The 16688-nt window shown below is 46.0% G+C and overlaps 1 protein-coding gene across 2 annotated transcripts in view; it reads right to left on the bottom strand.

The window, feature by feature from the left end:
* Positions 1–11325: 11325 nt before the first annotated feature.
* The window catches only part of DGKD (diacylglycerol kinase delta), an 86378-nt gene continuing 81015 nt past the window's right edge, over positions 11326–16688 (bottom strand). For both annotated transcript variants that reach the window (XM_024216793.2, XM_024216791.2), the window contains 3 exons: positions 16407–16524; positions 14171–14301; positions 11326–12963 (listed from right to left, as the gene is read on the bottom strand). In XM_024216793.2, the coding sequence (XP_024072561.1) occupies positions 12874–12963; positions 14171–14301; positions 16407–16524 (339 nt within the window). In that variant the 3' untranslated portion in view covers positions 11326–12873. The remainder of the gene's footprint in view (positions 12964–14170; positions 14302–16406; positions 16525–16688) is intronic.

The following is a 16688-nucleotide window of genomic DNA, read 5'->3' as shown; positions in this document are numbered from 1 at the left end:
TTTTATCATTCCAATAAAATCTGTATTATAAAACAGTGGAGAGATCCTAAGTATGAAAAAAGGGAAGCGAAACAATTCCAAATGTGGTCGCACCAGTAGCCGTAATAATAAAATCCTCTGAAAACGGTCCATGTTCAGCTGTGGTTCAAAAGTGGGGAGGAAGGGGCTGATGGCTACAGTGGGGGAGGAGCTTCCAGTCCCCTGGATCACCAAAGGGAAAGCAGACTCTGCTGACTTAAGAAGGGATGGAGGAATCCCTAAGATTGGAGTGGGTGGGTCTGATCCCAAATCCCAACTCTAAACATCCTCCTGGTATTTGGGGTGATTCAGATCAGGATACAAAGGCCCTGGCCCTGCAACTGGATCCATGCAGAAGGCTCTTGCACCTGGGCAGAGCTACACTGACTTCACTGGGACTCCAGGCAGGTTTAAGGGTCCATCTGTGTAGATCTGACTGCAGAATAGGGGGCCAAAGTTTTCAGCTGAGCCCTTCTCTACCTAAAACCAGGGTGCCACCTCTGAGATGCAGAAACCTGGGACATCTGGGATGAGCCTGAGCCGATAACACTGGACAGGTGGCAGTGTGTACTGACCACCCTTACAGATTGCCTGGGACAGCTACCTCCAAAAGGGGACAACCCTGGGAAAACCTGGTCAGGTGGCAAGTCTAGTCAGCATAGGACTCAAGAAAGAAGGTGCTAAGATAGCCAGGATGGTTAGTACCATTAGAGGCATTAAAGGAAGCCTACACTGTTTGGTAGTAATTTCCATTTTATGGGATACATTTAACATCAAACAATAGCTGCACAAAACCAAGAAGGACAACACATACCCGGCAAGGGGCTGAGTTAACCCTGCTTCTGGAACCTTAACCTTTGCATTCCCTGATTTTTCAAAATTTCTGCTGTCCCTAATGGGACACAGTAACACGTGCAATTGCCTGATCTGACTTCCCTGCAGTCAGTGGAAATACACCTCTACCCTGATATAACACGACCTGAAATAACACAAATTCGGATATAACGCGATAAAGCAGTGCTCCGGGGTGCGGGGAGGAGGGGCTGTGCGCTCCGGCGGATCAAAGCAAGTTCGATATAACGCGGTTTCACCTATAACGCAGTAAGATTTTTTGGCTCCCAAGGACAGCATTATATCGGGGTAGAGGTGTACTGATTAATTTCAATGGGTGCTGGATCAGCATTGAAAACATTTTGGGCCCTCCTTGTAGTGACAGTTCTAATACTTGACTGTCTTTTTGTTCATTTGTGCCTCATCTGGCACAATGGGTTCCGGTCCATGACTGGTGCTTCTAAGTGTTACAATAATACAAACAAAAAATAACAGTATATCAAGTACCTGTTGGACTACATTACCCAGAGGTTAGGTGCGTTTTTGTTGGAAGAGAGAAGCATGGTAAAAATCAAGGTAGCTGTATTACCTTAAAAAAATACATGCCAGCTGCATAAACTACATGTACTATTGCATGACTGTAGGGTTTTTTGGTTTTGCATTTAATTAATCTGATAGTTGGAAAATAGCCCTTTTTATTTTAACACAACTTATTTAGTGTGGACACCTCTCCAACTGACTGTCTTTTTGGTATCTGGGTTTATGATGTTAAATTCAGTATTTCTCCTGTTTGAATTTTGACTATATCCTGTCCATTGATAGCGCAAAGCCAGAAGACAGCCTGCTTAAATGGTTATGCAAAGCATGACCTGGGAAGTGGGGGGAACACTTCGGGTGGGATTTTTCAAAGAAGGTTAGAGGCCCACATCTCACTTAATTTCAGTGGGAGCTGGGTGCACAGCCACCATACTCTCCTTTGAAAGTGCTGGAATGATGCAAAGTAACTGAGTTTTAATCACATGGTGCGGCTGGAAGCCATCCTTAGTGGTGACTGGTGGATTAATAAGTAGCAGTTACTTGCACTTTTTTTCTTCTTTCTAATGTATAAAGGTGACCTGAAAGGGTTCGTTTTTTGGAAACCTGGAGGGTTTTGGTTGGTTGGTTTGATTTTGGGGGGAGGAGGAGGGGAATGAGGGATAGTAAGATTTTTTTTCTGCTTTACATTAGAAAGTCAGGTGCAGTCTGGATTGCAGGAGTCCATTACAGCTGCAGACCTTGTGAAACAGTAACACCAGCCAAACCGGGAGTACGGTGAATCCCAGCGACCCAAAAGAGGATACAAACCAATTCCCCCCATCCCCACCCTTTGCAGGTCACCTTAAGGCAGCTTTTCTAGGGGTCTGCAGCATGCTGAGTGGGACTGTCCATGCTAATTGTCCCCACAGCAGCCCATCCTACTGCGTCTGTGATCAGAGACCATGTCATTGCCATGTCAGAAAGAGGTGGGGCTTCACTGGGTCCCACCAAAATAAATTCATTTGATGGCCACTGAATATGCTCAGAAGTGATTTTTCAATGGCTTATAACTCTTATTCACCCACTTTTTCTGAACCTGGTCATGGGCAGTCTCCAGAACAAACACTCTTTGCATGCCAAGGTTCACGGTTCAAGGGTCAGCCATTTTTGGAGTTGTGTGAAAAACACTGTGGCAGTTAAAAAGTTGAAAAAGTTATTTTTTCAACTGTCCCAGCAAAGTTTTTCTTCAAAGCTTCCATTAAAAAAAAAACAACTTTCAGCTGAGACTAAACATGGAGGATTTGGGGTGGGGGAATGTCCAGAAAGTTAGAGCAAATGAAAACAGGGGCTTATAAATTATACTATTGTATTATTTTAACTACTGTATCAGGTTTGTTCACTCAGCAAACAGTAATATATTACATGGAGCTGGACTAATTGCCTATAGACAGTACTCTGTGTTACCATGTAGGAAACCTGCATTTGATTGGTAATCACATGACCCCAGGAGCTGGAGATTTACGAAAAAACACCAAATATTTAATGATCTGCGATAAAATCCTGATGAGTTGGCAACATTGCTCAAGCCCAAGGGCCAGACAGAGAATGGCTTGAGCAGGGCTGTCCTTAGGCATACGCAGCATCCGTAGCTGTGTAGAGCACCACGAAATTTGGGGCACCAAATTGCCCCAAATTTCATGGTGCCCTAGGCAGCTGCGTGCTGCATACGCAGCAGCACCAGCCCCAGCGACCAGCCCTATCCCTCGGCCGGCCTCCTCACAGGTTGCGCCCACTGCAAGGGGCAAGGCCGTCCCTACGGTGTGTGTGGGGCCCAGGACAGCTCCCTCTACCCTGCCTCTTACCCTCCCCCCGGCTCTGCCCCCGGCAGCCCGCCCCCATTCCACCTCTTCCCCCAGCGACCCCGCACTCACTGGCAGTGGTGGGAAGTGCAGCAACCTGGCCCCAGCCTGCTCCACTCCGCAGCGGTCCGCTTCCTGCCGCCGGTGAGTGCGGGGAAAGGATCGCCCCCAGCACTCACCGGCGGGGGGAAGTGGAGCAACGCGGCCCCAGCCTGTTCTGCTTCCCTTGCCCCAGCCATGTCGCTCGGGTTGGGAAAAGGACCGCCCCCGGGTGTCACCGGCAGCAGGAAGCGGAGCGCCGCGGCTGGGAGCTGGCAGAGTAAAGTGGGCTGGGGCCGGGCTGCTCCGCTTCCCGCCGCTGCCAGTGAGTGTGGGGGGGATCCCTTCCCCCAAGTCCCCTCCCCTGAGCGACATGGCTGGGGCCGGGGCAAGGGAAGCAGAGCGGGCTGCTCCCAGCCCCCCGCTAATCCCCTGGGCCACTCTGGGCCTGTGGGGCCCCCAAAAGTGGCCCCCCACAGCTCCTGCCTCCCAGACCCTGGGGGGGGGGAGGCCTGGGGCCCCACACAGCCCCCCCCATGGGGGGGCTGCGTAGGGCACCCAAATGGCTAGGGACGGGCCTGGGCTTGAGTCATAAGAAATGATACAGGTGGGCTCCTAAGGGACTACTTTCTGGTCTCTCTTGATCAGAAGGATGGTTAACTAAAGTTTGAACTCTGAGGATGAGAGGAAGATAAAGGGGAATAAAGATAAGGATCTTTGGCAGACTGACAGGAAACAGGATCCACAGCAAAAATTAAATAATACTGTAGCGAGAGATCACATTCAGAGGATATTACAAATAGATAAAGGCATTAGAAATAGACATCACAGAGGAAAACAATCCTGTCAAGTGAAAAGGATTATGGATCATAAGATTTCTCAGCTCAAAGCCATCCCCTCACGAAGCTGATCTGCAAAGGCAAATGATGGGTTTGGGCTCTGTTGCTTCTTTCTGTTGGATAAAGAGAGCTGAAAGGTTTATTTTCCTTTACACTTCCTTTTCTTTCTGTGCTTTTGCACTAAGAATATCAAGTCTGGTCTTCCCTGGTTTTTCTGGAGGACTCCTGAGAGTTCTCAAAATGTGGCTCAAGAGCTCTCTCAGTCCTTTACGGGAGGGGTAGGGTGCTGAATCTTTACCAAAGACATCTTTTCTGTCCAGTGTTTCTCAGGTACTTGAGTTAAATAAAAAATGTTCAACAGTCTAAGAATCCCTTTCCCCCTCAATTAATCAGGTTTCACTTGCATGATCCTTCTTGGTATCCTGTGTTCTAGTCATCTAGTCTTAGGAGATACAGGGTAATAATAATAATGGCTCGTTCTTATTTAGCACTTTCCATCAGCATATCTCAAAGTGTTTTACAAGAGATGTCAATATCAGTATCCCCATTTTACAGATGGGGAAACTGAGGCAAAGTAATTGCCTAAAGTCACCCAGCAGGCCAGAGGCAAAGCAAGAGTAGAACCCAGCTCTCCTGAGTCCCAGTCCAGTACTCATAAACAAGACCTGAATTTGCAATATACAACAAACCCCACAACCCTTAGGGCTTCTTTACCCATGATCAAGCAAAACGCACAAACACCTTTCCCCTCACAGGTTACTTTTACAAGCCAAGTGCTGGTACAGCTCATATGGGAGCAGAGAGGTGTGTCCACAGGATCCTACGGCTGCCCCTTCAGAGAATGTACCTAGTAGGGAGGCAGGGCAGAAATCGTTCATTCGCTTGTGGCTGAGAACTCCAGCTCGTCATGGCTTGATCCTAGCTCTCATGTTCTTACCAGGAGAGGAGAATTTAGATGCTGTGCAGGGAGTAAATTGGTCATATGACACTTCAGTCCCAGCCTAGCACTCAGTTGATTCATGGATATTTGTTCTACAAAACACCCATCCAAGGCTGTAGCTGCTCATAGATATTAACAAATGCACAGAAGTAAGAGACTAATAGCCACACCACCAACACTTAGCTATCCACTCCAACCTGACTCCTCCCCTCACAAGACTGGTCATCCATTATATGGACCCACTGTTAAAAACTACCACCAGACTCCCCTGACAAACCACCCCCTCTCCCTCTTCCTGCCACTTGAGGAAAATGCTGGGTTGTGCAGTATGTCCTGAGTCAGCCAATACAGGTTCCCTGCTGAGTCTTTTCCCCCATTGTGATGGAGTGCCCATGCCACACAAGGACTGACAGGGTAAATTAGGCCAATTAACCTATAGGCTGCACCTGGAGGAATGCCAGGATGTGCTATGGTCTAACTGGCTGATGAAGTTGAGCTGAAAGAGGAGTTGGGCTGGGTTTATAAAGCTAGGAAGCTGGCACCAGGAAAGGGCTGCAGAGATGTAGTCTGCAGTCACTCCTGGGAGGAGGGCGGTTTGAGATGGTACACCTGGGGGGAACAGGGACTAGAAGCTGTAAGTAGTCCAGGGAAGGAGCAACAGGGAAAGCAGACCACAGTTGCCAGATATAGGGTCCCTGGATTGGAACCTGGAGTAGTGGGTGGGCCTGGGGTTCCCCTGCTGGCCACTGGACCATCAGGGCAGTGCTGGAGAAGGCTGCCTGAGACAGTTGGTGCGGAAGTGCTTGGGTACCCTGGAAGGGGGAACTGCTTAGTGACCTGGCCAGAGGACCGAGTCTCAAAGAGGCAGCAACAGCTCCTGGGGTAAGAGAGGGGCTGCAGACTGGGAGAGACAGAGATATGGGGTGCAATCAACAGAAGGGGTGTTGGCCTCGCAGAGCTAATCCCCAGAACAGCGAGGAGGTGCTGTCCAGTGGTGAGTAGCGCACCCACTCACACCCATGTATAAATGTCTCCATCTGTCTACTCACTGTGGGGATAGTAATAGTTACCTACCTTGCAGGCTGCTTGGGAAGTTTGTAAATCTTTTGAACTCCTCCACTGGAAGCTACTAGAGAAATGTAATGTATAATTACAATGGGGAAAATACACCATGCCAACTCACTAATGTAACCACCCGGTTATCAGCACTGCCTCCATCTGCCCACTCAGGAATGAAGGCCTCAAGCCTTTCTACTGGAGCTCCCCCTAAGACGTGGGTGCGGGGCTACGCAATATGCCAGCAGACACTGCCCACTGCAAATGCCTTTCTCATAGAAGAGCAGCCTTCTCAGTGCTAGGAGGTGGGGAATCACTTCCCTTCCCTCAGTCACTTCTGGTCAGGGCCGGCTCCAGGCACCAGCCCACCAGGCTTGTGCTTGGGGCGGCACCTGGAGGGGGGCGGCGCAGCGCTCCGTCTCCGGCCGCCAGGGAGAGCGGGGCCACGGCCAGGCTCGCCGCCAGGGAGAGCAGAGCCCCGGCCAGGCACTCCACCCTCCTCCGGGCGCTCTGGCCACCGGGGAGAGCGGAGCCCTGGCCGGGCTCGCCGCCCTCCTCCGGGCGCTCTGGCCACCGGGGAGATCGGAGCCCTGGCCGGGCTCACCGCCCTCCCCCCGGGGCTCCGGCCACCCTCCCCCCCGCGCCCTCCCCTGCCGCGCTGGGGGGGCGGGGGTGAGGGCGGCCGGAGGCTTTTTTGCCTGGGGCGGCAAAAAAGCCAGAGCCGGCCCTGCTTCTGGTGCCCCCTAAACCAGTCTGCTTCCAATGCTGCCAGCACTGCAGGGTGAAGAAGGGTCTCCGGGGCTTCCCCTCTCCCCACCAAGTGAGAAAGAAGGTGTGTGGGATGAGGAGAGGTGTGTAGAGATGCTTGAATGACAGAAAACCCATTGTTGCTTCAGCACATTAAGGGTCTTCCCCAGTTCACAGTGAAGAGATCCGCTGGGCCATGTTCAGCCACATCAGTGGAGTCCGAGCAGTGCTGAAAGTGACCCATTATCCCCGATGTGACTACAGCTGTATATGGCAGAGATTTGGATATGAGGCTTCTGCAATCCAAAGTAAGAGATGAACTAACCTAAAAATGTGTTTGTCTTAATGGTCTATCTAAGTGGTAACTCATCTGGTTCGTCCCTGCTGGTGTCTGTCTTCTTCGATAGTTCTTTCTATAGCACTATTTACTGCACAGTGACCTAGACTCAGACCTGGGGTAAGTGGTGCAATTCCACAGAAGAGAATGGCTCTTAGGATGTTATTCTGACCTGGGGGTAAGTGGGTGCATATTTAAATTAAAATCTGCATTTTCTTCCCTGTTGTTAAGACTTTGGGGGCTAGTTTATAGAATACAACATAATGTGGTGGTGAACCATTTCTATCTAGCATCAGGCCTACACAACTGCTAGGATTTCTAACATCCCTGATACATTAAAAATTCTCCTTTTCAGTGGAAGGGCTCCAGCAACTTTCACTCTGTAATTCTTGCATGTGAAGCTCTATTTTCCATCTGAAAATATTCATAATTTATTCAAACAAATATTACTGAGTTTCCACTTACTTTGAAATGTTGTTACACTGTAAGAACTGTGCCCTAAGGTCAGGAATAACTTGTTGCAAGGTTCTTAGTCTTACAAACACATTGATCATTATCTGATTACACAGTTGGAAGGAGAATGGAGTTAGAGCATGGCCTATGGCATTGCTCACTCAAATCCCTCTAAACTTTTAGGTTTGAAGTTTACAGATTCATTGTGTACTTTTGATTGCAACTGAATTTCTACATTTCCTGGGAAAAAAGTATGTTTATTGCTTTATAAATACATTTTCACTTATCTCCTGAGTCTAGAAACTGTGTCCGCAACAAGCTGATGATCCAGGAGCCTGCATGATCAAGCTAGAGATAAGTTACAACAGCAGCTCAGAGTTCAAAAAAATTGATGCAGAGCTATACTAGATCACAGGAGGGGAATAACCTCTCATGTTTAGGAAGGTGTTGGAATTTCTCTTCGTCACTAAAAAATACAGCTGGCACTTGAAAGGGAAAAGGGACCTAAATGCCTCTCAAATCCCCAAGGGGTCTATGCCCATTCTAGCAGTGGGTCTTATACCCACAGAAACTATGCAGTAGCATTTGCAGTGTTAGAACCAAGGAATTTGAAATATTTTTTTCCTCTTTACACTTCCTGCTATAGAAACTTGTCTAATAAAGTTCAAATAAATACTTCCTCCTGCACACATTGATTAAGCTAATGTGATGAGGAACAGCTATAAATTAATGTACACCAATCAGAGCTATGATCTCTTCACTTCCTTGATAACCCCCAACCCACCTCAGAAGCAGCTTTGAAGCCTCTGAGCTTTTGATGCTATTCAGGATAAAATCATTGTCCAAAAGCAGAGCTTCTTGTTGGGAAAGAGCAATAAGTGGACTTTGTAGCCCACTTGCATGATGAAGATAATAACAGAGGAATTATTTTCTGGAAGATCAGAAACAGGTTTGCTTTATATACAAGAACAACTTATTTACAACAATCAACAGCAAACTATGTACATAAAATACAAGAGGCGTTTCCATGGCAATCACTGTATAAATTACGATAATAAATAGGAGGGGAGCAGATCCCATTCTTAAGGCACAAAACCTTCTTTCCAAGACTGTACAGGGATCGAGGTGCTTCCCTATACTTTTGACAGGATCACAGGAATGGTGTGGACACCCCTGAGGAACAACACTTGGTGGGCAGCGAGACGGACATGCGATTACTGCTGACAGCCTTATAAACAATATTATTTTTCATCTTTCTTTTTTACAGTACACACGTTTCTGAAGATACAAAATTTTTTTGTGTAAACAGTCTTTCACTTTATCACACAGCTCATATATGCATCTTTAAATAATACTAAAATAACAAAAGAAGCTTTGAATAGAAGTCAGGAGCAGTCCAAGAAATTCTGGGACTAAGCGGCTCTGTACAGTCTGTGAGATTCCTAGCTGCAGAGGCGCTTTCCTAGAGATGGGATCTCTCTAGTGAAATGTATACTGACCAAGTCTTCATGGTCTGACAGAGTACAAGTCTCCACTAGAACTAAACAGAATAAATAACACACTTCACCTACACTGAACACCTGGCACATGCTGCTCTTGGTCAAATGCTTATAGTCTAAGCACTGTAAAGGAACTCCAGCAAAACAGGTAAGACCGTGTTATAAATAAAAACCCTTTCCTTCCCCAGGAGGCCCACACTAGGACAGTCTTGATCAGCTAGTGGGCAAATCTTGTTCTAACTCTTACTGCAATCGCAAGAATTGAATGGGGCTGAATAGGGTGACAGGGCAGAATCTGCCACCAATGAGTAAATTTCCACTGCAATGCCTGCTAAACGAGGCACTGAACTTCCATTATTGGTAACAGAAATCACATGCCCAATTTGCCACAGTAAAACACTGCTCTTCCCCTCCCAAATCATTGTCAGGGGAGTGGAGTGGTGAGGCAGAAGGTGACCTGAAGCCTTGACACTAGTAACATTTTAATTAAAAGACTGAACTTGTACAAGAGACCAATGAAATTCTAACTTCTCCCAAGTGGGTGTTTTGCTTGACAGGGCAGGAGAGTTTTGTTTTTGGCAAAGTAGCAGTGAGATTTTTTTTCAGTTTGGTTTTCCTGAGTTGTCCAAGCCATTTTCTCTCCTACAGAAAAGCTTATCAGATACCAGAGGGACAACTCTAAATAGGTAAGCTAGAACCTCAGTCTGACCACCCAGTGCATGGAGACATCTTTCAGTGATGCTTGACACCAGTGCTCCCATTTTAGGCCCAGAGCCTGAGCTATAGAATGATGGCATTACTCCCAGTGGCACTGAGGTACACCCTCTCTTTAGATATGTACCTCATGCACAGCCAAAGGCACTCAGGTTAAATGTAAGATCCCATTCTCTAACTCTTAAAAGGAGGCAGAACATGTGTCTCCATTCCCATGGGATGCTGCTGGAGGATAGCTAATGCAATGGAGAGTGACACTGCTATAAGCGTATTCAGAAAATTCACCAATGAAAAGAAATATATTGGGATACACAGAGGGAAATAAAGAGTGCAGAGTTTAACTCCTTGACAAAATGGAAACATTGCCAAAAGCAGATGTACCAGTGACCTTCAGTCCTCCTAGGATAAGTTGTAGTTCTAAGGAGTATGTTTGAACAGGAGGGGACATGCTAGGATCTCATCATCAGTCTGATTAGGGAAAAAAAAAAAATACAGAGGAACTGTTCCTATTGAGACAAGAACTGAATCCATCCAGGACTAAGTAATGCAAGCATGGTAAGCACACATTGTTCCTCTAACCATGAGATGTCTTAAAGAAGCATAATCAGCAAGAATTGTGGTTCTTTCACAATCTGAGCAAAAAGAGAGAAATCCTCTCTTTTCTTGCTGCATCTTCCACCAGAATTATCACATGGTACTTCTCTTCCTGACGTGTTCTCCTACCTGTGTATACACTGCTACCAACACACACACTCTTGAAGATACCATGAAGCGGGCGCTACTTGGTTATCATCAGTAAGAATGAAAATGTGCAGCAATACTCTTCATTATGTCCTACAGCTTCGCTTACCAGTGGGTTTTCCTAACACTCACACAGGCCTTGATCAGTGTCCAAACAAGCAAATGAAAGCAGCTGTAAGAGAATTATGATTCTTACTTGTTCAATACACTAGGGGATCCAATGCAGCAAGAGGCCTTTGTACTAATAATAAAAAAAATCACCGTGGAAAGGGATGCTAGTGAAAAGTAAGGAGGGAGAAGCTCTGGGAGCAGAGTTGCAAAATTTCCTCTCTCTGCTCCCTCCTTACAATGGCTTATATCAGGTGTTTTGCTATGGGAATCAAGCATAAGCAAACCCTGATGTCCTCTGTTCGAAAAGGAGATGTGTAGGGAGACATGAACTGGAGAGAAAACAAGACCGTACACTCAAGGCCCAAATAACCCTTGGGGTAATTCTCTTGAATTCAAAGGAGTTGGCACTAGGGATGAAATTGGCTCATAGTTTCCCATCACAGAAAACATCATGTCTGACACTGCAGATTCAGTTAACTATGCAGAGCTAAGGCAGTTTTAACAAAAGCCTTATGAAGAACAGGAAAGAAAAGTTGCCCTCAGAAATTAAATTGTGTGCCACTGTGTATGTGCTCATTTCCCTGCCTATGGGCAGGGTCAGCCAAGTGCCACTCATTTAAAAAAAAAAAAACATACAAAAGATGTAACGAAAAAGTCCTCCCCTCTTTCCAGCTTTTTGGTGCTAACTGCCAGCAAGCCCCCTCCCCAATGATAATCACACCAACTGAACTAGGTCTGCTGGGCTTTGGGCTTCACCAGTCACTTGACGGAGGTTAATCAATAGAACAGGAATCCGGAAGCAGTCTATGACCTCTGATTCAGACGTGCTGATTTTCCCATCTTCCACATGCTGGCATCAGAGGCTAGTTGCCAAAGGGGCATCACTTTTCAACATGATGCTCCTCTGCCATGTAACACTAACTCCAGATGCTTCTACAAAATCCCTCAATGTTCCAAGGCACATGCTCTCTTAGTAGCAGGTACAATGCCATGAAGAGTAAGTGACCCTGTTTCCTTTGGCATCCACCAGCACTGTTGTGAGGGAACAAGGCAGCTTGAGAGAGACAGGAGGGGGAAAAGCAGCACAAAGACTTAAATAGGGGAAAAGATGCAAGTTTCAATGATAGCTTTATATCCTTCAAGAGAGGGGAGTGTTTTCTGCCCTTGTATATAAATTAAAGCCACAGGTCTATTGTTAGTATCCATTCACTTGTAGCTATGGAAGTGGCACTGACCTGAAAAGAAGCCGTTCCTAACCGGCTCCAATCTGGTGCCTGACATGCTGTTCCCCTAACAAGGTGGGTCGAATTGTTTCTGTATCCCATTTGGCTAATTTACCCCTCCTGCCATGAGTGGTTCTTCCCCCCAGTCTCCTAAAGATGAATACTGAATGGGTGATTTCATAAGCGAATTGCCTGTACAATTTTTGCTCTATTGTCAAGCGATAAGGGGCTAGCCAGAGAATGTCCTCTGTGACTGGCTGGAATTTTCACCTAACTGCAATGGCTCTGAATTTGGCTGCACCACCATCATTGGCTGAAGGAGGACAGACACAGGCCGAGGGTGAGACTGTAGGCTGGTGCAAAAGGCTGTAACCACATGCATTGTTTGTTGCAAGGCATAAGTGACACAGAGAGAATCACTGCAAGGGCAGACTTGCACTGGCTTTGAGCTTCTCTTGCAGATCACATGCAACTGAAGGATGTATCCAGAAGGGGGCTACAATAGGCCAAAAGGACAAGTGTCGCCCCATTTGAGCAATATCAGATACAGCTGTCACATACAGACCAGTGGGAAAGTCTCAGATCTGAAAAGACTATGACTGGCCAATACATCTTTTGCCCTGAATAATTCCAATATGATGAAATCACACACTAAAGGTAGCTGTGTTGCAATTGTCAGTTGTCCTGCATTGTCACCAGAACTAAGACTTTCCATGTCTAAGGACAGAGTTCTTCAAATGGCTGATGAGTTCTCTTCTGGGAGGCTCCACCCCCCTCAGCAGATAAGGTGCCTCTTGCTGGATGCAACTGTACCACACATGAAAAAAGGTAGCACCATGACTGGCTGATATGAACTCTGAACAGTGACAGTTTTGAGCATAGCTGCTCTGGGAGGTGAATGCTGTGCAGAAGTTAGGGGGAATGGTAGACACAGGCTGTGAAAACAGAGGCTAAACCTCGCTGACAAGAGTATTCCGGCTCAGCTCCTTGATCCCGTGTAATATCCTCTTCATATGACCCACTTTGGTCACTCCCAGGTCCTGGAAGAAAAGAGGAAAGCACATCTTAGATCACAGAAAAAAAAGCTAGACAGCCAATCAACAGTTACGAACTAATCAGCCGATCACGAAAAACAGAAGGAAACCATATAGAAAGATTACAAACCTAACAGTCATATGAATGCTTAAACCAAGCATCGAATGCTTACCAGAGTAAGACAAAGTAACCAACAATCACAGAACTGGAACAAAGCAGTGACTAGCTACAACTGCAAACCATGTGGCTAGCCGCAGATGCAAAGTACATGACTAGCCAGGAGATCAAACCATGTGTAGAAAGGACTATATATATCCCAGGGAACTAAGTCAGCAGCCAGCCACAAAACACATGGGTAAAGAACACAACTAGGCAGGATCACACAGAATAACTATGGGAACACTCAGATACCATGCACAGAAATCACAGAAAATAGTTAGAGATCATGCACAGGAGTCATATTATCACTCGTATATCACATTAACCACTGTACACACAGAACATAAGGCAAGTCACAAATTAAAATCCTATGGACATTCATTTATATCACACACAACTCATGGGCCACAAATACTCTTGTATCACATGCAAGTCACAAAATCAGTCACAGATCTTCATAACTTCCCTTCCCAGAAAAAGCTTCTCCTGATGATGGGAGGAGCGCTGTGAAGTATTGCAGAGTGGGTCTGCAGTACTGTTTTCTCTTCTCTAAGGATATGACTGGCTACAAGTCTCTGTCCAACTGTCTCATCTAAGACTGTGGTTGTTTCTTTTTAAAAGCAAATGCAATGATCTGCAGGCCCTCAAATACAGCCACACACTCAACTCCAACTAGTCCAAATCATGACTCATTCTGTAAAGGGGTGGGAGTGAGCTGAATATTGAAATCCTCCTTTTCCACAGTGCTCCAAAATAAAGAGATTCTTAACAACAACGACTAGTTTGGGTGTTGGATTGGACCACAACTTCAGGAAACTGGGAAAGAGCTGGACTGTTGGCCTATGGGCTAATGGCTGACTATTTATGCTAGCTTCCTACTATACATTTTAATTAGGTGACCTGAGAAGAGAGTAAAATGAAGCCATGATGAACCCATTCATCTAGCCAAAGCCACGAGGAACGGACGGGATGCAGGCCATTTCCAAGCACATTCAGCACAGAAGGCCATGCAGATGCAGCTGGCTATTTCTGATGAGCTGATCATGAAAGTACCTTGAGGTCCCTCCGTTCGAGATGCAGGAGCTCAGAGCCCCGGACGTCATGCCGGATGAAGATATCCTTATACTCACAAAGACTGAGATGCTCAAGCCAGGCCGCAACCTCCTCCGTTCCCCAGAGGTGAACTGTCGGAGATGGAAAAGCAGGAGTGCATTGAGTACCCAGAAGCCCAGAGGAAAGAGAGAGTGAGAAAGAACACCGACAGTATCCAAAACCAAAAGGAAAGTCAAGGGAGAACGTCAAGCAGGACCACAACCCCAAATGAGGGAGAGGAGGACTGACAACAGGATCTACAATCTCAAACAAAGAAGGAGGTCAGATTAAAATCAGAGCCATTCTCTTAAAAAGAGACTAGATGTAATGAACCACGGGAGTCTGTTTATGTCCATGTCCAGTCACTGCCTTGCTGGGACTGAAACTTTACCACCATGTCTAATAAGAAACTCAATTTCCCTCCATTTAAAAAACAAAACAGAGCCATGCAAAATGTTTAGGAGAGAATGAGGCCCAGGTTAATTTTCTATTGTTCTTTTAGAGCAGTGGTTCCCAAACTTTAACAACCCACGAACCCCTTTCACTAAAATATCAAGTCTTGCGAACCCCCTCCTAAAAATGAATATTTCCCGGGATTTTCTCCCTTGCCTGAGCATAAATAATAAAAGCAGTGATCTTGGAAATATAAAATTTGTTTTTATGACATGCTTATTACACACTATTTATTATTAATTCTTATTTATCATTACAGTAATTTTATGACATTAATAAAACGGCAATACTCTTCCAAGATCTCACTTTCTTCGCTTGTATCACTTTGATTAAGCCTGTTATAAGACAAGGCTCCTATGTTTCATCAAGGAGTATCAGATGTGAAACAGCATGAAGGTATTTAAGAAGCCAACTCAAAGAGTTCCTCCTACACAAACATTTAGGTCTTGAGCAGTCCAGGCAAAGAACGCACGTTACAACAAAGCTTAAACTTGTTCTTCATAATAATTTTAAAAACAATCCTAGCTGCCTATTTAATTTTAAAAACAGCAAAATATATCCACCTCCCTTTCTATTTCGTATAAGGAGTGTTGAAATTTAAATCTCCTCAGTGTGATAGATATGCTTGCTTTGCTCTGCTTAGCTCTTGGAAGTCCGCAGGGCTCCGTGCTGCTGGCCCCGTGCTGCCCAGGATCCCTAGGGACAGCTCTGTCCACCATTAGGGAATTTTTGCCCAAGAACTCCCTGTAATATTTTGGGAACCCCCAGGGGTTCACGAACCCCAGTTTGGGAACCACTGTTTTAGAGTAAACAGTACATACTGGCACTTACATTACATAGGTCTCTTTACATTCATGGCTCATCAAATGTTTTATAGACAATATGGTAAAATCTCCCTCTGACGCGGGAGGGAGGACTGGCAATGAACACAGAGTGACCCCCAGCTTCCAGATTAGTCTCTAAATAAGAGAAAGAAAAGTCCCCACAATCCCAGTGGAGAAAGATGTCATGGAGGAAAGAGTGACAGGACCCACAATTCCATGGGAGAGGACAGTATCCATGATCCCACAGAACAAGTAGTACTCCCAAATTTTAGTGGCAGAGAGTCTTCATAGGTAGAATATAAACCAAAAATCAACTAACCCAATTGGAGAGAAAGTGTCCTGATACCAGTCAATTTGTTGATTTCATGCGCCAGTTTTTATCATACTGACCAATAGGATTAGAGCTCAGGGTGCACCAGTGGTGATGCAGGATCCCCAGCCAATTAGACATGAGACTTGATTAAACCCTAGGGGCGAATCAATGAAAGAAACATCATTAACCACATCAGGGAGCATCAGCAGTGGGAGGATTGGAGTTATGCGGATTTGGGCCCCACAGTCATTTTGATTTCTAAAAGCCTAAGTCCACTCCCACAGCCCTCCCAAAACATTCCAGAAAACAGTCCAAGTCTTGGTAGACCTCTTCGGAGGGTGCCATCAGTTTGTCTTTGGGAATATCCGCTCAGTGCAGGGTGTTACGGTTCAGAGAGAGAGCACAGCAAAAAAACTACTTTGCTAAGTGAAAAAGAAACACTAAACAGAATGTGAGTGTAATGTGTGAGTAAAAGTACATGAAAGGGAAAACAGAGGAAAGAGAGAGAAAGACACAAAATGGAGACACAGGCAGAGGAGGGGCAGAGTGTGTGTGCACAAACACAAGATGCAGGGGCACACAGAGTAAATACACAGCCAGTTGGTACCAGGCAGTCCCATGCTGCTACGAGTCTCCTTATTCTTGTTGTTTTTCTCCTTTTTAAACTTGGTCACCAGCCGAAATTTGCCACTGCGGCTGCGTTTGGAATAATCCAGCATCTGGTTCTGCAGAAACACACAGGGAAATCAATGAAACTTATGTCTCAAATCCATACCAACTGAATGAACCTAGCATCTAGTGCAGCTCACAGCCCTTGTGGAGAGGAAAGAGCTTCCAGTCTCATGGTCAGGAGGGGGAAGAAAAATGGTCAGTTCCATGTCAACCCAGG

The sequence above is a fragment of the Terrapene carolina genome, unplaced genomic scaffold (assembly GCF_002925995.2).
Source record: "Terrapene carolina triunguis isolate 2854851 unplaced genomic scaffold, T_m_triunguis-2.0 Scaffold88, whole genome shotgun sequence".
NCBI classification, from domain to species: domain Eukaryota; kingdom Metazoa; phylum Chordata; order Testudines; family Emydidae; genus Terrapene; species Terrapene triunguis.
This window is presented reverse-complemented; position numbering and strand designations above follow the sequence as displayed.